The 26,840-nt window shown below is 37.9% G+C and overlaps 1 protein-coding gene across 2 annotated transcripts in view; it reads right to left on the bottom strand.

Annotated features, from left to right (window-relative positions):
* LOC123814674 (SLX4 interacting protein) overlaps positions 1–26,840 on the bottom strand; it is a 213,389-nt gene that overhangs the window by 25,317 nt on the left and 161,232 nt on the right. For both annotated transcript variants that reach the window (XM_045832609.1, XM_045832610.1), the window contains one exon: positions 535–612. In XM_045832609.1, the coding sequence (XP_045688565.1) occupies positions 535–612 (78 nt within the window). The remainder of the gene's footprint in view (positions 1–534; positions 613–26,840) is intronic.

Here is a 26,840-nt window from a genome sequence, read left to right as displayed (position 1 = left end):
TTTCCAATGCTCAGATCAACCAGGAGAATGATCATTAGCATCTGACTTTATTGTTGTTGGCTGGACATGTTTGACATCATTTCCTTAGTGGACATCTTGACTTGGGAAAATAAGGGGAAGCTGGCCTCGCCACACACCTAGGAAAGGCTCTGACGGCTCCAGCCTGGGAAAGCATCTTCTTGTGCACACACTTGCTCCATATCCCAGGGCCTCAGTGTGCAGAGGCAACGATGAAGTGATGCATAGTTTCACTCCCTGTGAGTCACACTGGAAGCTCAGTGAAAGTGCTGAGAGTGCAGAGATGCAGCAGGAAAGCAAAGTATAATGTGACCCAGCTCACTGTTCTCAGGCAGGCAATAAACAGTAAAAATTAAGAAAGAAATAATCACAAATGTTTGGAAATATTTTTACTTAGTACTTCAATATCATGAAGGCAACGAAGCAGGTAGGAATCTTCATTCCTTAATTTTCTTCCCTTCCTAGGGCAAGCTAATTGTACAAAATGTCTGACAGTCCAAGAAATCAGTTTCTTACCAGGATTCTGTGAACCCCCAAAGCAGCGAAGGCGTATACCTCTCTTGAGGAAATAGGCTGTGATTTGAAAACCAAAACCTGTACAGTAAAAGAGGACATCATTAGGTTACAAGCTTGCTTGCCACTGAATCCCACGGGCCAAGCCCAGTGCCTGCAATCCAGTAAGCATTCAATAATTATTTAGCTAATGAAAGAGTACAAGAATCAATAGAGGGCCTTACCTGAGAGGAAGGGGTGAAAATTACAATCTTGGCTCTTCTAGGAGGCCTGGCCGCAGCACCTGGGATGGTCCCTATTGCCTGAAGTGGCTCAGTCACTTCATTGGTAAAATGTAATAAATGAGGAGGCATGACAGGCCTAAAAACCAGGAACTTCATATGGGGTCATTAATTTAGACTAAGTTGGTATATAGGTGTTGGCCACCTTTTGGTACTCATTATTTATGATCTTACAAAAGAATCATTTAATACGTATAAATAAGTCATTCTAATTCAGGTACAGAAACACCTTTATAAGGATGAGATGAAAAAAAAAATGAGCCAAAAAAAAAAAAGAAAAAGAAAATCCTTCAATTCATGAGAATAACATAATGAAATGGACCAAGAGCACCAAATATTGGCAAGAATGTGGCAAAGTAGAATTCTCATACCCTGCTGACAGAAGTACAAATAGATGCAACCACTTTAAAAATCTGCTTGACTATCTGAAGTGGAACTTAAGTGTGAATATACAGGTGGTCATAGTAACACTTTTCACAATAGTCCCAGTCTGGAACCAGTGCAAATATCTACCAATAGAATGTTTATTATTAAAAAAAAAAAAAAAAGGTGGGGGAAGCCAGTCACATACTGAAATACTATACTGCCCCTAAAAATGAACAAGCTAAAACAGTGGCTATATCAGAAACAAATCTCACAAACACAATGTTAAATGAAAGGAAAGAAGATTAAATTCCATCTATAAAATGGACATATTACCATTCATCTTACAGAGTGGCAACAATTTCAGGTGGTTCACAGAAAATATAAGCTGAGTTCCTTTCTTTCTCCCTCCCTCCACTTTCAGCTCCCTGTACGTAAAAATTACTCTTGATTGATGACTTTCCTGAAAATATTAAATAAAAGTATTCCTGTTAACATGGTTGAGTACTTGGTGGAAAAACCAGAAGTGAAAGGCCTGGAAAAGAGAGGTGAGGGTCTCCAAGTTCTAAAATAAACTCAGAGACAGTATTTTATCCATGAAATTGGAGAAGCCAACAGTTTCAAGAGGTGGTCTCCAGGATGTTCAGATTCTTCAAAGTCCATGACTATGAGTTTTTTAAAATAACTTGTATATAAAGAACACGAAGAAGTTTCTACTTTTACATTCACTATTCTTCTAACACTCCTGTAGAAAGATCTAGAGCACCAGTGACCACAGACTAAATGTCCTGTCTAAATAAGTACAGCTCTGACAGCACAATTGCTTTAATCACAGGGGTTAAGAAATAATAGCAACATCTATGATAGGATAATCTCCAGATTAACTGAGATGAATTTTTTCCTAACACACTTGAAATAGATTACATTTTGGATATGTGTTTCCTCTGCTTAACATGTCAAAATATGCACACCTGTGGCATTATTCTGAGTGCTTCTAAACAAATACTTCATTCCTCAGGTCACTGAGAGTGGAGAAGTGACTTCCACATCAGTTTATTTGTCCTATCATAGAGGGGAGAAAAACTGTAGGAGAGAAGTCCTTTATAATTTGGGATTCACGAGCACACAGAGAAAATTTTAAAGTGATTTAAAAAATAATGATTTATAATGTGAGTCGTCCAAAGCACTGAACAACAATAAAAAAAGTGCAACATCTAAGTCATTCTGCCCTTGTTGGCAGATCACACTTAACATTTCTAACTCTCAGTGATTAAGATCCAGATGACATGTTTGAAATGTCAAAAATCTTCCCTGTACAAAATCCCCAGCAATAAATATTATTATTAGGAAGAGGTTAAATCTAAAGTTGACTATGAAAGCTACAACTCTGAGTTCAGGAAGTCTGGTATCTGGAGATACCACTTGAGTGATAACTAAATCCTACTTGGTTGGCTAAAGAATAAATAAATCTCAATATGACACCTTTCCCTATAGAAAAATAAAGCAGCATAAAGCAAATTCTAACTAAATGATTTATTACTGGAATTACTAAGAGAACTGAATTTATTAAAACCTTTTCCTCTACATTCTCCACCCTCAGGATGGGATTAAGTTAAAAAGAATCATTCCTAAATTGGTCTCTTGTTTTAGTTTAGATGAAAAGCTCTGCCTAATGGCACCTACAAGAAAAATGGCAAGTTTCACATGTGAAAAAAAATTTGCACCTACTTATTACAAATTCCACTGGCCATAGGAAAGTTTATTGTTCAAAGAGAAACTTAAGGAGAGATTAAACATAATAGGTTCTTGTACCAGTTCTTATGGCAAACTGATTTTGATATAAAAGCAAAAAAAAAATCATTGCTGATGAAAAATCACTGCTGATGAAATCCTTAGGGAGAGGTATTTAATTTATTCATAGATAACAGGCAATGATAAAGACTATATTCTTATCTTTGCTCTTTAATGAAAGCGGTATCACAGAGTTCATCAAGCCACTGAGATTCTGGACTTATCCAGGGCCAAAGCAAAGCTCTACTATTCTCTACAGCTAAATAGCAACTTGGCGAAGAATCCAGGAGGCCCTGTCCTTTTCCTTCTAGGGGCACCAGCTCCCGGCTTGCTACACTGGTGTTCTAAATGCACAGATCTCCTGTTAGTAGAAGGTTGGCTGGGCGGGGGGGGGGCGGGCGGTAGCAGTGGTTTGGGGGTGGGGAGCAAGATGAAAAATCATAAAATGAAAAAAACTTTTCATTTGAAAATTACTTGACAATGGCATTCCAAGATGTTTAGACGCTTGTAAATCATTTTTAAGTGTGCCCATTTTCTTGCTAGCTCCTGTGGTTCTCCTAAATCTGAGGACTGTCTTTAGGCAGAAGAGACAGGGCAGTTAGAGGAAGGGCAGCTTTGTGGTAGAAACATCTTTTTACTAGCAGTCTTCAGGTATGTGCATTTCAAGAAATAATTTATATTCCTGCACTAATGTCACAAGATGTCCAGTACAAGCAAGAGTCCATTTCCCCCTGACCTCTAAGCAGCCCCATAAGTTTCCACTCGCTATGCCTCTTGCGTTCTGTAATTTGCAAAGAGCTGCTTCTCTCTACCTTGCTACAATCTCCCAACACACAATGAAGCCCAAAATGACCTGTTATCACATTAACTTTCTTCTGGTGTACCTAGTTATTCACCAAAGAACATTAATGTCCAAGAAAGAAAGTCAGTAATATTTATGAGGGGAAGAAAGGGTGGTTCATGTATAAGGACAAATCAAAGTTCTGCATATTTTTATTTTCTGTTCTAAAATAAACTCCAAAATAGCTTTATTAGAATCTCAGAGATTTTATGAATAGAAAGGAAAAACCAACAATAGCAACATAATCAAATATGAGTTGAACAAATTCCATCCTGGCTTTACAAGGCAGTAGATTAGTTTTTAAGTCATACTGTGCTCCAATAAGTAATACTTTTTGAGGGAGTGGTCATTTATTGGGATTGTTTTATTTCATAGTCCCAAGACACTGAGAGCAAATATCCAACATGCAGAGTTTACTGTGAAACTATCCAGCCTCACTTGTTTTCCAGGGGACTCATGGCCAAGGTGACTTGAGCTTTCCCCAAGGCTGCCAAGAAGAGTTTGTGGTACAGTGGAAAGCCCTTACCCATGGCTATTCTGAGACCATTCACAGGGAGCCTGAGAAAATGCTTCTCAGTGACCTGGCAGGTAAGCATCACTTCACAGTGGGCTCTATCCATCACTACATGGCATTTTTCCCAAAACATAAGGCAGGTTCAGGAAGACTTCTCTCTATGAGGTGACTTCTTCATTAGTATCATCATTCACAATGATGAAAAATTTCAAACATCTAGAAAAATAGTGTGAAGAACACTCTAAACTCACCATCTAAACCCAATAACAGATAATATTTTGTCATATTTCATATACACATTTAATAAACCATTTCAAGATAATTAGACATCATAACACTTTACTGTTAAATATGGAATCAGACTCTCACACAATGACATTCTCCTGCAATACCTACATCATCAAAATTCTGAGATCACAACTGACTATGACATTATTGCTCAAATAACTAATCCATATTCAAATTTCTCAAACTATAGCCAAAATGCATATTGCTGATTTTTCTCCTGAACTGGGATCAAGCCAAAGACCATGCAATGCATTTGGTTATGTCTCTTACACCTCCTGTGATGTAGATTAATCTCCCTCTCAGTTTTTTTTTTCATAACTCTGATTTTTTTCAAGATGATGAATGAACCCCCCTCCCAATTCAGGATTTAAATAGGTATTTCAAAAATCTCAGTTGCCTAAATACAAAATTTCAACCTGCACACTCCTTTTGAATGCCAATCATTTATTAATTTTGATGACTTGTTTAGCTGCTGCAGGAAAATGTAAGTTCAGACTGAAGCTATAATTATAATTTGAAGTCTGGAACATAGATGATTTGAAGATTTAGTTCTAAAAATGATTTCAAAGAATCAAATCTTAAATGTACAGATTCTTAAGTTTTTAGCAAAGGTAAGCTTACCTAAGCAGTTGGATAGTGGTCTCATACTTGTTTTAAGAAAGGGTACTTGGTGGCAATCAGATGACAATGTGCTGACCTAGAAGCAGCTTGGTACTGCATGCCAGCCTGTTTGGAGTGACTGTTTCCAGTCTGAAACCATGAGTCAGTTCTCATTCTCCATCTTAAGATCTGGGTGGGGTTTAATAAGAGGGTAGGATGGAAGGAGCTGATATCTACCAACTACTGAAAATGTCTTACATGCTACACTAACTAGACCAGGCACATATAAAGTATTTAAAAGAAGGAGTGTTTTAAGGCTATTCTGTTCAGGAAAAATGAAGTTGTAACTCATTACTTTTGGAACTGTGTCAACTAGGAAAGTTACACCTGTCTTTATCAAGAGGCCAAGGGTAAAGATGACAAGTTTAGAACATAAAGAAAGGCTAACGGTGAGAGAGAACTTTTGAAAAAGCCTTGATGGGACCTCCTGATACATATGTAGGCCAAAGTGTGACCTTCACCATTTCTGGTGATGAGCAGGATTGGAGAAGAGGAGCTTGCTCTATGGGAACCAGAAAATAAAAGTCCTGTCATAAGTTTAAGAACACACTCAGGATCCCAGTATAAGACCACAATTGGGAAACAGTATGGGTGGCTAAGTGGAATATTTGGTCCTGAGCTAAAAATTTCACTTATTATTACCCAAAACATTCAGAGATTCCAAAAAGGTTCCCTTGAGATAACATTTCATGTCCTTAAATAAAGACAGTACTGGATTCTGAGTCACAATAAAGCTATGTCTATTTGTTGCCAAAACAAATGGGGCAAACTGGTTAGCTCCATTTTAAAAAAACAAAAACTGTAAACAAAATAATTAGTTGAGGCCAAATTTACTTAGAAAAGAAACCATATTTTCTGCCTGTCACCTTACTGACTTTGTATGTAATACCACTGAACATGTGCTATTAATTTTATTATCTATAGAATCCATCACAGATTGTTAACAAAGAATGAGAAAGCAGCTGTTTTCGAGGATGAAGTCTTGAGGGAGCATTTGTCATGGAGGAATCTAGAAGGTATACACGGCTAAACCCAGTATCTGAGAGAATCCAGATGTCCTGCTATGTGGCAGCCATATGGAGAGTTACAGACTTCCGGTCAAGATGGAGGCATAAGTAAACACAGCTCACCTCCTCACACAACCACATCAAAACTACAACTAAAATATATAACAACCATCACTAAGAATATCAGAAATTGAGTTAAATGGAAGTCTGACAATTAGGAAACTAAAAAAGACCACATCCATCCAGACTGGTAGGAGATGCAGAGACATGGAGACATGGAACAGGCTGGACCTACATCCACATATAGTAGATAAAAATTTGGTAGGGTTATTTTAGAAGCAAGGGGTCCCAGCCCCACAGAAGCCCCCAGCACAAGGTTCCAATGCCAGGGAGATAAGCCCCCATAACTTTTGGCTATAAAAACCAGTAGAGATTGAATCGGTGGAAGAAATTACTGGATTCCTCTTAAAGGGCCTGCACATGGACTTACTCTCTCTGAGCTCCAACACTGGGTAAGCAGCTTGAAAGGCACCAGTGGCATACCGGGAGAAAGTATTCTGGTGTCAGGGCAAGGGTTGAGGAGAAAAGTTTTCTCCCAGAAAGAAAGATGGGGAAAAGCCATTGTTCCTTTTCTGGTCCCTCTTCCCACAGATCTTGCAGGTGGGTACCATATCTGAGACTCCATCAGCCTACCACACACAGTTAGCCCTGCCTTGGTATATCCTGAGGCTCCATCTCACCCAAATTATATGCCCATCCAAGCTGATAACAGTGGTTTTCCATATGAATGTCTTGTTTCAGCTCAGGCTTCACACCTTTCTAAATCCTCTCAAACAAACAATAGCTGGCCATAGTGGGTCCCCAGCCTCCACACCTCTTGCTAAGTGGCCCCAGATCTGGCACTAGTAGCAGCCAGATTTGGATTATAACTTAGCTTTGCCTGGGGACCTCCAAGCCCAGCACAAATAGCAGCAATCTGCACAGTTCTTTGTAGCTCATGCTAGGTGGTCTTGGGCAGAACACAGGTGGTGGTTGACCTTGGCTGGCACCACCACTCTGCTCATGCACAGCTGATCCTCCATGGAGGATGGTGGTCAATGGTCATGGCCAGTCCTTGCAGCTGACTGGCCTGGGTAGATCCCTCCCACTGATCTGCCAACAACAATCAAGGATCAACAATAAGGTAAGGGTGTATTCAGCACACATGAAGGGTACAAGTACCTCAAGTACCCAGCTTGGGTAACAGGAGATGCTGTGCCCCTGGTCCCTATAGGACAGCTACTATATTAGGCCATACTTCCAAGACAGGCAATCATAGCAGCTCTACCTAATACATAGAAACAAACACAGGGAGGCTGCTAAAATGAGGAGACAAAGAAACATGGCTAAAATGAAAGAACAGAACAAAACTCCAGAAAAATAACTAAACAAAATGGAGATATACAAGCTACAGATGCAGAGTTCAAAACATTGGTTACAAGGATGCTCAAGGAACTTAGTGAGGACCTTGAAAGCATAAAAAAGATCCAGACAGAAATGAAGTATACACTAATTGAAATAAACAACAATTTACATGGAATTAACAATAGAGTGGATAAAGCTGAGAATCAAATCAATGATTTGGAACATAAGAAAGCAAAAACAACCAACCAGAACCACAAGAAGAAAAGAGAATCCAAAAAAATGAGGATAGTGTAAGCAGCCTTTGGGACAATTTCAAGTGTACCAGCATTCACATCATAAGGGTGCCAGAAGGAGAAGAGAAAGAGCACGTAACTGGAAACCTATCTGAAAAAATAATGAAAGAAAACTTCCTTATTTGGTGGAGGAAATCAACATGCAAGTCCAGGAAGCACAGAGAGTCCCAAACAAGATATATGCAAAGCGACCCACTCCAAGACATATCATAATTAAAATGTCAAAGGTTAAAGATAGAGAGAATCTTAAAAGTGGCAAGAAAAAAAGCAGTTAGTTACCTACAGGGGAATTCCCATAAGACTGTCAGCTGATTTCTCAAAATAAACTTTGCAGGCCAGAAAGGATGGGCAAGAAATATTCAAAGTCATGAAAAGTGGGGACCTTTGGCCAAGATTGCTCTACCCAGCAAAGCTATCATTTAGAATTGAAGAGCAGATAAAGAGTTTCCCAGACTAGAAAAAACTAAAGGAGTTCACCATCACCAAATCATTATTATATTAAATGTTAAAGGGACTTATTTAAGAAAAAGATCAAAACTATGAACACTAAAATGGCAATAAGTATATATCTATGAACAATTGAATCTAAGAAACAAACTGAGCGGACAAGAACAGAGATAGAATGGTGGATATGAAGAATGTTTTTTTGAAAATTTTTTTTTACTGTTGTTCAATCATAGTTGTCCCCATTTTTTTCCCCATTATGCTCCCCTGCTGTGCCCACCCCTACCCATATTCAATGCTTCCTGCTGTTGTCCTTGTTCATGGGTCTTTTATACATACATGTTCCTTGACTTGACCCTTCCCCTTCTTTCCCCCATTATCTCCCTCTGGCCTCTCCTCTGGTCACTGTCAGTTTGTTCTTTATTTCCATGTATCTGGTTCTATTTTGCTTACTTGTTTGTTTTGTTGATTAGGTTCCATTTATAGGTGAGATCATATAGTATTTGTCTTTCACTGCTTGGCTTGTTTCACTAAGCATAACATTCTCTAGTTCCATTCATGTTGTCATGAAGAGTGTTTTGATGGTTCCCAGATATAAAGTGGGGTTTGGGGGAATGGGTGAAGAGGTGAGGGGATTAAGAAGTACAAATAAGTAGTTACAGATAGCTATTGGGATGTAAAGTACATCCCAATGGACATGAAGGAATACAATATAGGAAACAAAGTAGCCAAAGAACTTAACCACATGACCCATGGACATGAAGAATAGTATGGGGGTTGCCTCAGAGTGTGGGGGGTGATGGGTAAAGGGAGACAAAGGGAAAAAAATTGGGACAACCGTAAAAGTATAATCAATAAAATATAATTAAAATATTAAATCGCAAAAATAACAAAAAAAACTAAGCAAACAAGAAGAACAGAGACAGAATCATGGATATGGAGAGTGTTTTGATGGTTACCAGATAGGGGGGCATTTGGGGGAATCGGTGAAGAGGTAAAGGGATTAAGTGGTACAAATAGGTAGAGATTCACCATGGGGATGTAAAGTATAGTATAGGAAATGGAATACCCAAAGAACTTACACATATGTCCCATGGACATGGACAATGGTGTGGGGATTGCCTGAGGGAGTGGCACATGCTGGGTAGAGGGGGGCAAAAGGGGAAAAATTGGAATAACTATAATAGCATAATCAATACAATAGAATTTTAAAAAGAAAGAGAAAGCTTCTCAGGGAATACAAAAATTAGAATAAAACAAATACAGAAATTATCACTTAAGATTTTTCCCATATCACTTTCCTGCTTTTCGTTTGTAAAAATATGCCCTTAACATTAAATATAAAAACCATGCTTAGGTTATAGGCAAGCACAAATGAACTAATATTCAAAATGATGGCTCCCACAATTGTAACTCTGCTAGACTATGTGCAATGATGAAACTAATATAATATTCTGTACTTACAAAAGTCAAAGCTCTCTCCAAAACCCTTCACTCACCTTTAAATAACAATGCTTAAAAGAAACAAATTTCTAATTAAACATTCTAAATAAGGTAGTTGGGCCCTGGCAGGATGGCTCAGTTGGTTGGAGCATCTTCCTGTGCACCAAAAGGTTGTGGGTTTGATCTCTGTTTGGGGCACATACTAAGGTTGTGGGTTTGATCCCCGGTTGGGGCACGTACAGGAGGCAATGGATCAATGTTTCTCTCTCACATAGATGTGCCTCTCTCTCCCTCCTCTCTCTCTAAAAAATCAATGGACATATCCTTGGGCGAAAGTTAAAAAAGAAAAAAAGTAATAAGGTAGCTGATTTTTTAGAACTGTGTTTAAGCAGGCTCCTCTGCAACAGCTTTCAAACTTCCTGTGCCTAAGATGAGGTACACCAGATGAAACAACTTTCCTGTGTCCTCCCTGTCTTGTACCAGGTTCACTCCAACTCTGAAATTCTCCAACCAATGCAATGAGAAAGACTTCATTTACCACTGACTATTCTAACAGAATCGTGAAATCACAACAGATCTTTAACCCACTTTTGAGTCAGGACCATATTTAAATCACATATATACTTCATTTTATTAAATTTATTGGGTGACATTGGTCAATAAGATTATGTAAGTGTTAAGTGTACAATCTATGATATACCATCTACCCATGTGCAACTCAGTTTTTCATTTACCATCTCAAGTGAGGTTGCAAACTTGAATACTTAAGGGGCAAGACAGGTAACAGGAAAAGGCTGGGTCCTGACTAGAAAACTGGAGAAAGCAGACACCTGGTTTAAAGGGAATGACGGTTCCTGAATTACAGCTATCAGCTGCTACTGAAAACTAGGGAATAGAGTACCAGATTTTGGGCCTTTCCAGACAGGTTGGAAATTTAAATTTTTACATGAACTCTCCAAAATATAAATTAGCAATGAATTCAAATTTTAAAAATATACTGTGCAGTCCAAATATAATATTTCTGAGGGCTGCTTTAGCTTTGCACTGCCAGTTTGCAACCATTAATTTAAATTCCTCACACTTTAGGTGAAGTTTATTTTCTTGGGCTCTGTCCTAGGCAGAGCTTAAGGAAAATTGGCTAAGACCAAATGCTTCAAGATAGGCAGCCAGTTTCAATCTAGTAATTTAAACCCAGGTCCTTAACCTCACTACACAGGACATGTTTATCTAAACTCTTCTTTCTGCCACTTCTAAGACCTGACAACAACAATACACAGTTAAGGGTTTGACTTTTATGTGTGAGGAAATGGAAAGATTATCCTATTTTAGAAAACACTGACAGTATGAATCTGTGAGATCTGTATTTTTCCCTTTTTAAATATATCTTATTGATTATGCTATTATAGTTGTCCCATTTTTTTCTCTCCTTTATTCTCCTCCACCCTGTACCCACCCTCCCACCATCATTCCCTGACCTTAGCTCATGTCCATGGGGCATACAAGTAAGTTCTTTGGATTCATTATTTCCCACACTATTCTTAACCTCCCTCTGTCAATTTTGTACCTACCAATTATGCTTCTTATTCCCTGTACCTTTTCTCCTATTCTCCTCCCTACCCCTTCCCCTTCTTGCTGATAACCCTCCATGTGATCTCTATTTCTGTAAATCTGTTCCTGTTCTAGTTGTTTGCTTAGTACATTTTTGTTTTTGTGTTTGATGTTTGGCTGTTGATAGTTGTGAGTTTGTCATTTTTTAAAAAAATATATTTTATTGATTATGCTATTACAGTTGTCCCATTTTTTTCTCCCCTTTATCCCACTCCACCCTATACCCCCCTCCTACCATCACTCCCCCACCTTAGTTCATGTCCATGAGTCATACATATGAGTTATTTGGCTTCCCCATTTCCCATACTGTTCCCAACCTCCCCCTATTTTGTACCTACCATTTATGCTTCTTATTTCCTGTACGGTTTACCTCATTCTCCTCCTCCCCCCTCCTGACTGATAACCCTCCATGTGATCTCCATTTCTATGAATCTGTTTCTGCTTTATTTGTTTGCTTACTTCATTTTTGTTTTGCTTTTTAGGTTCAGTTGTTGACAGTTGCGAGTTTGTTGTCATTTTACTGTTCATAGTTTTGATCTTCTTTTTCTTAGGTAAGACCCTTTAACATTTCATATAATAAGGGGCTGGGTGGTGATGAAGTCCTTTAACTTGACCTTATCTGGGAAGCACTTTATCTGCCCTTCCATTCTAAATGATAGTTTTGCTAGATAGGGTAATCTTGGATGTAGGTCCTTGCCTTTCATGACTTGGAATACTTCTTTCCAGCACCTTATTGCCTGTAAGTTTTCTTTTAAGAAATCAGCTGATAGTCTAATTGGAACTCCTTTGCAGGTAACTGTCTTCTTTTCTCTTGCTTCTTTTAAGATTCTCTCCTTATCTTTAATCTAGGCTAATGTAATTATGATGTGCCTTGGTGTGTTCCTCCTTGGGTCCAACTTCTTTGGGACTCTGAGCTTCCTGGACATCCTGGAAGCCTATTTCCTTTGCCAGATTAGGAAAGTTCTCCTTCATTATGTTGTCAAATGAGTTTTCAATTTCTTGTTCTTCTTCTTTTCCTTCTGGCACCTCTACTATTTGGATGGTGGAACGTTTAAAGATGTCCTGGAAATTCCTAAGACTCTCCTCATTTTTTTGAATTCTTGTTTCTTCATTCTGTTCTGGCTGAATGTTCATTTCTTCCGTCTGGTCCACACCTTTGATTTGAATCCCAGTTTCCTTCCCATTACTGCTGGTTTCCTGTACATTTTCCTTTACTTCACTTAGCAAAGCTTTCATTTTTTTTCATCTAATTTGCAGCCATATTCAACCAATTCTGTCAGCATCCTGATTACCAGTGTTTTGAACTGTACATCTGATAGGCTGGCTATCTCTTAATTGCTTAGTTGTATTTTTTCTGGAGCTTTGATCTGTTATTTCATTTGGGCCATATTTTTTTTTTTTTGTCTTGGCACACCTGTTATGTAGTAAGGGGCAGAGCTTTAGGTATTTGCCAGGGTGGGTAGTGGGAGGAGGCAAAATATATCTACCTACATCTCCAACTTGGCCAGAAGTCCATATCTATATTTTTTAATAATCACAGAACTTATATGAATAATAACAGGGCTTGGAAAGATTAAGTAATACAGTATGTTCTTGGGTAAAGGGGCTAGCCATTATAAAGATGAGAATTTTTCCCATATTTATTTAACAAACATGTACTGAGTGACTATTATGTACCAGAGAATTCCAATCAAAATCACAATGAATATATTGTTTGTTTGTTTGTCTGTGAGAGGAGGAGGCAGTTTGGAAATTGCTAAAAAGAATTCTGAAATTCATCTAGAAAAAGAAGTAAAAATAGTTAAGGAAAAAATTCAAAGTAAAATTTTTTTTCTGGTTAAAAGTAATATACACAATACTTAATGTACCAAAAAGAACCAGACGAAAACAAAAAGGTGTAGGGAGAAAGCTAAATCATCAACAATCCAACTGAGTGACAGTCACTTTGTCACCTTAACTTTTGATATCCTCCAGATCTCTTCTCAAGATATATAATCACATACATTATTATTTTTTATAAAAATGGAGCCATATAAATGCTGCTTTATAACCTAATGTTTTAAAAAGAATTTATTTATTTATTTTTAGAGAGGGGAAAGGAGGGAGAAAGAGAGGGGGAAAAACATCAGTCGTCTGCCTGTAGCATGCCTCCAACTGGGGACCTGACCTGCAACCCAGGCATGAGTCCTGACTGGGAATAGAAATGATGACCTTTGGTTCTCAGGCCTGTGCTCAATCCACTGACCCATACAGCTAGGGCAGCACATGAAATATTTTAAAAACAATCTAGTCTTACAATATTTGACTATCATTACCAATAAATTTGGGTTAATATCTAGTATGTATTTGGTTATTTGTTTCACTTTCTATGTTTTTTAAAAGATCTTTTATTGTCATCTTTTGGGTTGATTTATTTGTTTTTCCTTCCTTTATTCCATTTCCCTCTTCTACTCAGAATTTTTTATCATCTTTCTATTCTTACAGTGCTTACACTATAACTTTTAACATTCATATTTAACCTAAGAAGTCTCAAGTTAGCCTACATTTTTACCCCCCTGCACAAATGTCAAGGGCTAAGAATGCTTTAATTTCAATTGTACATACCCTTGACCAACTACATATCTGCTAATACTTCCCAAGATTTTAGTTTTATCTTGGTTTTTATATATCCTAAAAATTATTAGCCCCATCTACATGGTTATCATGTTCTTTGTTCACAACTGCCTGTCTCTCAGACCTCCTTCTAGGGATCATCCTAGAGAACAACATCCTTTGGAAGTTCTTCATTGAAGTTTTGTAAGTAACAAATTTTCCAGCTCCCTTTTGTCTGAATGCCTTTACTTCACCTTCAACCTTGAAAAATAATTTCAGAGAATATAAAATTCTAGGTTGACAATTTTTTCTCAGCACCTGGAAGAAATCATTCCAGTGTTTTGGCTTCCATTTTTACTTTTAATTGATCAAATTTTTAAAAGATGACCTGCCTTTTTCTTCTGGCAGTTTTTAAATCTTCTGGCAGATCTTTTAAGTCTTTGGATTTTTTTGGGGGGGGGGGATCTTTTAAAATAATTGTATTCTGCTGGGATCTGTTGGGCCTTCTTAAACCAGAAAATATATTCTTCACTAATTTTGGAAAGTTGTCAGTTTTTCATTTTGATTCTTCCTCCATTGCCTTTCTCATTGTTCCCTTTGAACTCTGATGTTTCTAGAGTCATTTTCTCCTGTCCTAATTTGCCAGGATCCTGTTGAAACCTTGACAATATTGCCACAACCCATTCCAGAAGAAAAAAAAAACAAAAAGCAACAAACGTAATTTATGTTCCTACCAACAGTATAATGTCATGTTTACTTCCCCATAGTCACACTGACACTGAGCAATATCAATCTTTACCTACCTAACAGGTTAACAGTTATACATAACCCACTGCTTATGTATTTTCATTTAATTTGACTGAAAGTAAGGACAAACTTTATTTTAGATATTTATAATTAATTTGTATTTCTAAATCTTTTTGTTCATTTCTATGAGAGTATATAGCTTTATTGTTTTTTCCTTGTTTTGTAATTATGATTTTATAATAAATGTATTAACTTTTTATCTGAAAACATTTTAATCTTATGTTTATATGAAAGATCACAAACTAGTGGCCTACAAATGTGCACATGGTGTAAACTTTTCTAAATTATATCAGTTACAAACATTTTAAAGATTGGGAAAGTTTACATGAAAACATGGATCTTTGGCTTCTCCTGAAAGATCAGAATATGTAGCAAAAGGACCTGGATTTCTACAATAGCACAGAGTGGTTCAAATTGGTGGAAGCTATGTAAAGCAAGTGGGTGAAGGTGAGGATCATTGGTAGTTGTAGGGCTAATGAGAAAGAGACACATGCAAGGGACACTTCAGAGATAGAATTTGAGACTGGTTTGGTCGTCAACAACCAACACGTGCAGAGATGATAAATTCCCATCACAGTTTTTCTATCTTTGATGAGTAGGTGAATGGTGGCTTGCTAAGGAACAGAGAGTGTGGGAGAGTTGGTAAGATAGAATTAATCTTTAGACAGAATGGTCTATGAGGTATCTGGGTGAAGCTATCTGGGAAGCAAGTGGAAATAAGGCATGGAGTTCAAAGAAGTGAATCCTGGAGATAATATATATACTGAGGCAACTCTGGCCAAAGGGCAAAAAATCCCATGGTGGAATATGTGAAGTGAGAAAGGAAGACCAAGGCAGAATCAACTTGAGGCTCAGCAGAAAAAGAGGAGTGCACAAGGAGGAGTCAGAAAGAAAAAAGAACAATCAAGTGTGTCAAGTCTTGGAAGTCAAGGAAAAAGAGAGTTTAATGATAGAAGGTAGAAATATAACAAAACATTAAAAAGTTGACAATGAAGAGATAGTTGATAGCATTTTTGAGGTAGCTACATGGTAGAAGAATGAATGAAGACAAGAAAGATGGCACAAAAAGGCAAACATCTGTTCTAGGAACTCTGTAAAGATGAGAAGCAGAACACGACATGGGAGCTTTAGGAGAACTATTAAATAAAGGAAGATCACTGTGCCTTCCTCCCATGGCACACTCCTGCACTAACTTCCTCAACAGGTACTGGATTATAGGTTTGTGTTTAGCACTTTATAGTGGCTTTTTCCTTCATGACAAGCCAGTCACTGCTTTCTCTTCTGATGCATATGTAGTCTGTTTTCTGTTTATATTTTCTGTTCTGCACTTGCCTAATAACATACATTCCTGTCAGTACTGTCAGTTTTGGTGGGTTTGTATCTCATTTTATAAGGTACTAGGTCAAGGTAATGTGTACACACAAGTCATGGCTGAAAACACTAAATATCCCCAAAGTTCATCATCAATCCTACTGTGTCTTCCAGTTATTTAATAAGCCACTATGAAGTTTAAGTAACCATCTACTAGTACAGCGTCTTTCCAATTCCTAATCACAAGTCCATTGTCCATATCTAAAACATGTGGAGAACTTGAATCCCCAGTTGAAGTTGTGTTATAACTGTACAGATTCCTGTATCCCCAGTACCTGAGAATTGGATGTAGATCTGGGGTGGGTGCCAGAGAACTGCATTCTTTTTAAAGAGCTCAAGGGGATTATGATGTACAGTTCAGGTTTGGAAGTCACTGCTTTAAATCTTACTTTGTTGATTTACTGCTAAAATAATAAGAAAATTAGTAGCTAGAGTAATGGTGGTACTTTAGAGAGTTCTTATAAGAGCAAAACAAACTGCAAGCTCAGTAAATGAATATAAGAGAAATTACCCTAGTTCCTTAAACACAAACAAATAGGCCTTTAGCAGGAGTACTATAGCAACAGTGAAGAGGCATGGGAAGAAAGCTAATTTCTGAGGCACTCAAGGCCCAAACTCCCAAGGCAATTTAAGAGAAGCCAATGCATATTAGCTCAATTTTATTATTACACCTCTAGAGGATTTCAAAGAATATGTCTCATACCTTCTTTGTTTTCTATTCTTTCTCTCTCTTTTTAAACTGTCTGTTAATCTATCTTTTCATAGAAAAAAAAATCACCACATACTTTTCATTTTTTATCTTCTATAAGCCCTTAGAGCGCACATAAAATGTATGACTTTTTGACATGTAAAAATTAAAGTTATAGGTATGCAATGACTTATAATCTTAATTAAGATGCTAAATCAAATCCCACATTGACTCAGATTAAAAAAAAACATGTATGCTATGACTCAGGTTTTATTACTTACAAACACTATCTTGATATTCTAAATGGACTAAATGAGGCAAAATTTAAAAGAATATGTAAATGGGCCCTTTAAATTTTGTTTTGATTAAAAAGTACTGATAACACATAAATGTCAAATAAACAAATCTAAAATACTGATTAATGAAAAATCATAAAACAGAAACTTTGTTTTCATCAGACATACACTGTTAATATAAAATTAAAGAGATATAACCAGACATCTTGTGCCATGTGCTGCCCAATGACATGCAACAGGAAATACACCCCATCTACCACAAAGTATTCTTGCACAAGAAACAACAGGGGACCTGACCTCATCAAGCCTGTGGATCTAACTACCAGTTTACAGGAAATACAGGGGCTGAAAGAATATGTTAATACCACCATGCAGATGCAGCCAGCCAAACCCCAAATGTGGGAAATTCCAGAGAATACTTGACCCAGTTTCTTCAATCAGTAAACAGCAAGAAAAAAAAAAATTCGGAGGGGCGTTACCACAGGTTCAAAGAGATATTCATCTAAGGCAGTGATTTTCAACCGGTGTCACCACAAGAGGCACATTGGTGTGCCTCAAGAATTTTTAAGACATGCAATACCTAACTATTTGTCAGAGGAGCTGAGCTCTTTTCCCTTAGATTGTCAAATAAAAAAATGACAACAACCAATACAACAACAGACGTCTAGTGTAAGCAAATAAAAATTATACCTATTTTTTTTGTCAGATGGGCAAAAAATACATTTTTTGGTATGAAACAGAATTTTAGTCATTAATTTATGTGTGCCATGAGATGAAAAAGGCTGAAAATTGCTGGTCTAAGGAAAAGACAATTAACCAAATGCAATAAATGTATGGACCAAACTTGTCTAGAACCTGATTGAATAATCCAACCATAAAAGAATTAAAGAGATATATTCAACTCTGGCTGGGTGGCTCAGTTGGTTGGAGCATAATCCTACACACCAAAATGTTTCGGGTTCCATTTCCAGTCTGGACATGTGCAGGAGGGAACTGACGGATGTTTCTTTCTCTCTTTTTCTCTCTCTTTCTCTCTCTCTCTACCCTCCTTCATCTCTCTCTAAAAAATCAATAAATATATCCTTGAGTGAGGATTAAAAATAAAAACAGAGATATATTCAGAAAAATCTGAAGATGACTATATATTTGATGACACCAAGAATTTTTTCCTCCTTGGATTATTAAAAAAAATTCTTACCCTTCAGAGCTATATATATTCAATCATTTTATGTAAAATAATATGATATCCAGGATTTACTTTAAAACAATGTGAGGGAGGGTAGGCAGGATAAAGCAGGTAGGAGTAAAAATAATATTGGCTGTATGTTAAAAACGTGACCCTGGGTGATGGATAAGTGGGAGTTCATTATACAATCCTATTGTTGTATGTACTTGAAATTTCTAGTAATTTAAAAAATGAAAGGAAAAATTCTTTTGAAGAAGGCTTAATTTTTAAAAAGAAAAACCATCATTTGATGAAAACATTCCAGAACCTTAAATATGATGCATTTTCTTTTAAATATTTGCATTAATATCCTTCTTTCAAAGTCTCAGAACATAAATTACAATAAAGCTTGATTTTCTAATTTGCTAATTTTGAACATAATATTTCACAAGTAATGCAAAAGTAGTCTTTATGTTGTGAATTGTAACCATAATCTTTAGAATAATTTCTGTAAGTAGATAACAATTATAAAGCAACCTAAACAAAAGTGATCTAATAGGTGGTTGTAAAACTTTCATCTTCTTTAAGCCTCAAGTAAGCATATTATTGCACTTATATTAGGGCCAGTAACTGCACCTTGAGATTCTTTAACTGCTAGTAGTCCAAAAGTTGAAAATATAACTGATATGGGTATGGGTATAGATATAGATACAGATACATACTGTATCTATACAGTATGGGTATACTATACCCATATAGAGTTATGAGTATAGATATAGATACAGATACATACACTTTGCAAACTCAAACCACATTACCAACCTGTGAAGTATAGAGAAAGAAGTGCACCATCCTCTATTAAATATATTAAATATTGGTATATTAAAAATATAGCCTTGCAGTAAAAAGAACACATCTCTAAAAGCTGAATCTGGTAGGTTGAAATAAAAAACCTCCTGCTAAAAACAAAGAATCTGGATAAAAGAATAAACATGTTTAAATAGGTAGCTGAGTTCAAAAGAAATGAAAATATCAAGGAAATACCAGGAATGGAATGGGGCAGAGTAAGAAACCAATGGATTGAAGCTCTAATAGTCTATGGAGAAGTGTCAGATCTGATGTACACAGGTGAGGACTGAAGGTAGGGCCTGTCTGTAATCCCAGTCCCCACAAGCCCCAGGAACAGATGCTGCTCTATCATTTCAGGAAAACCTCTCTCCTTTGACTGATATGTCTTTCCTTTTGTTGAGTGCTGAGAATTCACCATCCCCTGAGGCTCCACAAAAGCATCTCTTATTTCATTGTCGCAAGTCTCCCAGTTTCCTAGATATCCATACCACAGAACCACTTTTCTTCACTGTTCTATTACCACCTTCCAAATGCAAACATTTTCAAGGTATCACTCAGCTCTGAGTCATTTGACTAAAGCTGAAAATGCTTCTGGTCACAGTTCTTCTCTCTTCATTGCTACTGTCTCTTTTCCTTTGTTTCACTGGAGGTCCACAGGGTAGGAGGCCTTTCCACTTTTTAACTGAAAATACTGGATCCTGAAACCTATATAATTTTATTAGCCGATGTCACCCCAATACATTCAATAAAATAATTAAATAATAAGAATAAATTAATTTAAAAATCTGAAACAAAAAAAGCAAGCAAGAAAAAGATAATACTCGATACTCTGCAATGCTTTGGGGTCTCTTAACGGGAGTCCTAGAGATAGCAGCAGGGTCCTGGAGCAGGCTGTGAGTCTCAAAGCAATGTCTTCCCAGGCTAGGCATACACACATTGCACTTTCTTTCACCTCAAGCATTCCTCTGTCCTCCCTCTTCCCCCCCGCCCCAGCATTATGCTTCTTTCACGTTTATAGTGTTTTGTTTTCATCTTTTCTAACTGACAGATCGCTTTCTCTAACTCTCCTACCACTGAAGTTCTACAAGAAGCTAAATATCACTTCTTCTCAGGCTTTTCCTCACCCTAGCCTCCACACCCCCATCCCTTAGTCTTTCTTTGTGGTCTACTCAAGCTTATGCTCCATGGACCTACTTTTCCCTAGGCAGCTACACACACACCCTTCTACTCTGCTGATTTCAATCATTAAAACCCTTCCCATACATTGAAGCAAGTCTCACTCTTTCTTAGCTCTCTTCTCAAAACACAGCTTTTCAACAAAAAAATTTTGTAGGCTCAGGAAAAAATGAAAGATTCCTTAGAAATGTCAACATTGTTAAACAAGTTTGGGCTGCAAATCTTTGTCTGGGAATTACATGTTAGTCATATAACATAAATTAAATATCACACTGATGATGAGCTGTTACTGAGGGAGCAGGTTGGCAGCAAACTGAAGAATTTCCATGTAAGTGAGGCATTCAACCAAGTAGGGATTGTACTCTTTCTGACCCTGAAAATGATCTCAGTAAAGGAGTTACAGGGACCAGTGTGAACAGGAAATGGTTACATTTTTTTTCATTTTGTCAAAAGCTGGGTGTTCCTCTAATAGTAATAATACAACCAGAGTCATCCAACTCACGCTAGTTGTGTATCTACTACATACAAGTACTATGTGAAGTCCTGGGTGTGCCAAGAAAACTGTTGTGCTTCTGAGGGATTCAACTGAGGTCAGAGGGAGAGGCACGGGAGTTAAAGGATGATGGGTATAATATAAGTGCTACAATAAAGATATGCATTGGGGCTGTAGATGCCAAGAAAGGGCACGCCTAATTAACAAGGGAAAGTAACAAACTAAACTGAGAGGAGGGAGGTCCCCAAGGAACGGAAACATTCAAGCAGAGTTGGGAAGCATCAGGAAGATTCTGCCAAGAGGACTGAGGATGGGAGGGTATTTTAGGCTTGTCTGTGTAAATCACACACAATTCCTGTTGACTTCTGGGAACGCTGGTGGGGTAGGTGAGGTTTAGACTTCAGAATGCATAAGAGTAAGGGGAGAGATGGAGGATGAGGCCAGAGGGATAAGCAAAGGGTGTCAAACTTTCAAACCATAATCAATTTCATGACCTACAGTAAAGGATTTTGACAGGAGTTAGTGAGACCCAGGAGCATCCCTTGTCATACAGTGCAAATACTGCTAACTCACTGCAGTTTTTCATTAATATGAAGACCGTGACTCAAATAGGGATTGTTTTACTCTTCACTGATTTGGTTAAAAATGAAATAACTAAGGTTGATAAACTTGTGAAAGGTTTTAAAATTAATTTAAAACCCTAGAAAAAACCTTTGGCAAAAAACTTTTGTATTTAGTTATTTCACTAAAAACCTAGTGTTTCAAAATGATGGGACTTCTGGCCAATAAGGAGGCGTGGATAGACACACTGTGCCTCCTCACACAACCAAAAGAAGGACAACAACCATTTAAAAATAAAAAACAACCAGAACTGACAGAAAATTGAACTGCATGGAAGTCCGACAACCAAGGAGCTAAAGAAGAAATATCCATCCAGACCAATAGGAGGGGTGAGATGCGCAGGTGAGTGGAGAGGACTCACAGCAAGGTGGTGGATGTGCGCAAGGCAGCGGCTGGCCGGCAAGGCAGCAGCTAGTGGAGTTGGCGGTCCCATATTTGCATGCAGATATACTGGGAGAAACTATTGGGGAGCGAGACAGACCACACGACCCAGAGCTCCGGCCAGGGGGAAATAAAGCCTCAAACCACTCACTGAAAACACCTGTGGCGGTCGAGACGGCAGCGGAAAAAACTCCCACTCTCACAGGAGAGTTCACTGGAGAGACCCACAGGGTCCTAGAATGTACATAAACCTACCCACCGAGAATTAGCATCAGAAGGGCCCACTTTGCTTGTGGGAAGCAGGGGAACTGGCTGAAAACTGGCAGACAGCAGAGCAAGCGCCATTGTTCCCTCTCAGACCCCTCCCCTACATACAGTGTCACAAGGTAGAGAGGAATATCCGGCCCTGGTGAACACCTAAGACCCCACCCCTCACTACATAACAGGTGCGTGAGGGGGAAAAAATGGCCCAAGTGAAAGAACAGGTCAAAACTCCAAAAATGCAACTAAGTGACGAAGAGACAGTCAACCTTTCAGATACACAGTTCAAAACACCAGTAATCAGGATGCTCACAGAATTGATTGAATTTGGTTGCAAATTGGATGAAAAAATGAAGGATACGCTAAGTGAACTAAAGGAAAATGTAGAGAGAACCAATAGTGATGGGAAGCAAACTGGGACCCAAATCAACGGTGTGGACCAACAGAGCGAAGAAAGAAATATTCAACCAGAACAGAATAAAGAAACAAGAATTCAAAAAAAAATGAGGAGAGGCTTAGGAACCTCCAGGACATCTTTAAATGTTCCAACAGCTGAATTATAGGGGTGCCAGAAGAGGAAGAGCAAGAAATTGAAAACTTATTTGAACAAATAATGAAGGAGAACTTCCCCAATCTGGCAAAGAAAACAGACTTCCAGGAAGTCCAGGAAGCTCAGAGAGTCCCAATGAAGTTGGACCCAAGGAAGAACACACCAAGGCACATCATAATTATATTACCCAAGATCAAAAATAAGGAGAGAATCTTAGAAGCAGCAAAAGAGACAATTACCTACAAAGGAGTTCCCATTAGACTGTCAGCTGATTTCTCAAAAGAGACCCTGCAGGCAAGAAGGGGCTGGAAAGAAGTATTCCAAGTCATGAAAGGCAAGGACCTATACCCAAGATTACTCTATCCAAAGAGTGGAAGGGCAGATAAAGTGTTTCTCAGATGAGGTCAAGTTAAAGGAGTTCATCATCACTAAGCCCTTATTATATCAAATGTTAAAGGGATTTATCTAAGAAAAAGAAGATAAAAATATGAACAATAAAATGACAGCAAACTCAGTTATTAACAACCACACCTAAACCAAAAACAAAAGCAAACTAAGCAAACAACTAGATTGGGAACAGAATCACAGAAATGGAGATCACATGGAGGGTTATCAACAGGGGAGTGGGAGGAGGAGAGAGGGGGGAAGTTATAGAGAATAAGTAGCATAGATGGTAGGTAGAAAATAGACAAGGGGAGGTTAAGAATAGTATAGGAAATGTAAAAGCCAAAGAACTTATATGTATGACCCACGGACATGAACTAAAGGGTGGGGGGAATGTGGATGGGAGAGGGTGTGCAGGGTGGAGGGGAATAAAGGGGGGGAAATGGGACAACTTTAATAGCATAATCAATACAATATATTAAAAAATGATGTTTACATTGACTAGTTTAAAACAGATTTCTGCTGGGGAGAAAATGAAATAGTTCTGTTAAAAGAATAGGAGGATGATTTAGATGTCCCAACAAAATAGAGGTGTAGGTAGATATACTTTGCTTCCTCGTACAACCAAAGGAAGGATAACAACCAATTTAAAACCAGAAACAACCAGAACTGCCAGAAAATCAAATTGTATGGAAGTCTGACAACCAAGGAGTTCAAGAAGAAACATTCATCCAGACTGGCAGGAGGGGTGGAGATAGGCAGCTGAATGGTAGAGGATGAACTGTAAGGCAGTGGCTGGTGGACAGGGATGGCAAGGCAGCAGCTGGTAGACCAGATGGTCCCAAGTCTGCATGTGGATAAACTGGTAGGAATATCTGGAGAGTGAGACAGACTGAGCAACCCAGGGTTTTAGCACTGGGCAAATAAAAGCCCTAAAACCTCTGGCAGTACAAACCTATGGAAGATGCAGCAGCAGGAGAAACTGCCAGTCTCACAGGAGAGTCCACTGGAGGGGCCCACAGCATCCTAGAACATCCACAAGCCCACCCATGTGGGAATCAGCACCAGAACAGCACCTGAAAAGGTGCAATTCATGTATGGGAAGTGCGGGAAGTGACTGAAAGAAGGTGAGAGGCCAAGCCAAGTGGGATTGTTCCCTCTCTGACCCCTCCCCTACAGACAGCACCACAACATAATGAAGTGGGTTGCCCTGTCTTGGTGAATACCTAAGGCTCCACCCCTTGCAACCTAACAGGTGCCTAGAGACAAAGAAACACAGGCCAAAATGAAAGACCAGATTACAACTCCATAAAGAACTAAGTGAGAAGGAGGTAGCCAACCTATCAGATGAAGAGTTCAAAACACTGGTAATCAGGATGCTCACAAAAATGATTGAGTATGGCTTCAAAATAAAGGAAGAAGTCTATACTAAGGGAGATATTTTCCTGTAAAGGAAAATATACAGGGAACCAACAGTGAAGGGAAGGAAACCAAGACTCAAATCAATGCTTTGGAACAAACGGAAGAAATAAGCATTATTTAACTAGAACAGAATGAAGAAATGAGAATTCAGAAAAATAAGGAGAGGCTTAGGAACCTCTGGGACAACTTTAAATGTTCCTACATCCAAATCATAGGGATGCCAGAAGGAGAAGAGAAAGAGCAGGAAATTGAAAACTTATTTGAAAAACTGATGAAAGAAAACTTCCCCAATCTGGCAAAGGAAATAGACATACAAGTCTAGGAAGCTCAGACAGTCCCAAACAAGTTGGACCTAAAGAGGAACAATACCAAAACACATCATAATTAAATTGCCAAAGATTAAAGATAAGGAGAGAATCCTAAAAGCACTAAGAGAGAGAGTTACCTACAAAAGAGTTCCCATAAAACTATCAGCTGATTTCTCAAAAGAAACCTTGCAGGCAAGAAGGGGCTGGAAAGAAGTATGACTTATTCCAAGTCATGAAAAGCAAGCATCTACATCCAAGATTACTGTATCCAGTAAAACTTTTATTTACAATGGAAGGGCAGATAAAGTGCTTCCCAGATAAGTTCAAGTTAAAGCAGTTCATCATCAGCAAGCCTTTATTATATGAAATGTTAAAAGGACTAATCTAAGAAGAAGATCAAAGGTACGAATAACAAACTCACAACTATGAACAGCTGAACCTAAAAAAAACAAAAACAGAAGCAAACTAAGCAAACAACTAGAACAGGAACAGTATCACAGAAATAGAGATCACATAGAGGGTTATCAGTGGGGAGGGAGAAAAGAGAAAAAAGGTGCAGGGAATAAGAAGCATAATTGGTAGGTACAAAATAGAGAGAGGGAGGTTATGAATAGCATGGGAAATGGAGAAGCCAAAGAACTTTTATGTATGACCCATGGACATAAACTAAGTGGGGGGAGAATACTAGAGGGAATGGGGGTACCAGGCGGAGGGAGATAAAGGGAAAAAATGGGACTATAATAGCATAATCAAATATATATACTGAAAAAAGAATAGGAAGATTATTTAAAACTTACTACAAAGCTACAGTAATCGACAGTGTGGTACTGGCATAAGGACAGACATATAGAAATAGAATTGAGAGTCAAGAAATAAACCCCCACATTTACTGTCAATTTCTTTTTGACAAGAGTACCATGAAAATTAAATGAGGATTGAATAGTCTTTTCAACAAATAGTCCTGGGCTAACTGGATCTGCACATGCAAAAGAATGAAGTCAGATCCTGACCTCACATCACATACAAAATTAACTCAAAATGGATCCAAGACCTAAATATATAACTAAAGTTAGAAAAAAAATAAATATAAAGCTTCATAGTTCTGGGTTTGGCAATGGTTTCTTTCATATGACACCAAAAGCACAACAATAAAAAGAATAGATAAAATAGACATCATAAAAAAAAACTATTCTCTTTCAAAGCATAAAATCAAGAAAGTAAAATGACAATCCATAGAGGAAGAGAAAAAGTTTGCAAATCATATACCTGATAAGAAGCCTATAACTAAAATATGCAAAGAACTCCTAAGAGTCAATAATCAATAGATACCCCAATTAAAATATGGGCAAAGAATCTGAGTAGACATTTCTCCAAAGAAGATATACAAATGACTGACAAGTATATGAATAGATACCATTAACCTTCAGGAAAATGGAAATCAAAACCATAATGAAATACCACCCCACACCCACTAGGATGTCTATAATCAAATTGACAGATAGTAAAAATATATTTGGCAGGAATGTGGAGAAAATGGAACTATCATATACTTCTGGTGGGAATATAAAATAGTGCAGCCACTTTGGAAAACAGTCCAGAAGTTCCTCAATGTGCTAAATACAGAGGCACAAGATTACGTCGAAATTCCATTTCTTATGTATATACTTATGAGAAATTAAAACACACATCTGCTCAAAAACCTGTACAAATGTTCACAGTAGCATTGTTCATGATTGCTAAATAGTAGGAACAACCCAAATGTTCAACTGATGAACAGATAAACAAAAATATAATATAATTATACAATGGCATATTATCTGGCAATAAAAAAGTAAAGTACTATGAGTGCTACAACATGGATGAACCTTAAAAACATTATGTTAAGTGAAATAAACCAGTTACAAAGATAACATATTATATAATTCCATGTATATGAAATGTCCAGAATAGGCAAATCGACAGACAGAACATAGCCTGGTGGTTGCCTAGGGCTGGTGGGTGGGGGTGG

Source organism: Phyllostomus hastatus, unplaced genomic scaffold (genome assembly GCF_019186645.2).
Source record: "Phyllostomus hastatus isolate PE091 unplaced genomic scaffold, TTU_PhHast_1.1 phas_contig_17, whole genome shotgun sequence".
Taxonomy (NCBI): Eukaryota; Metazoa; Chordata; class Mammalia; order Chiroptera; family Phyllostomidae; genus Phyllostomus; species Phyllostomus hastatus.
Note: the sequence above shows the minus strand (reverse complement) of the source record. Positions and strands in the feature narration are given on the sequence as shown.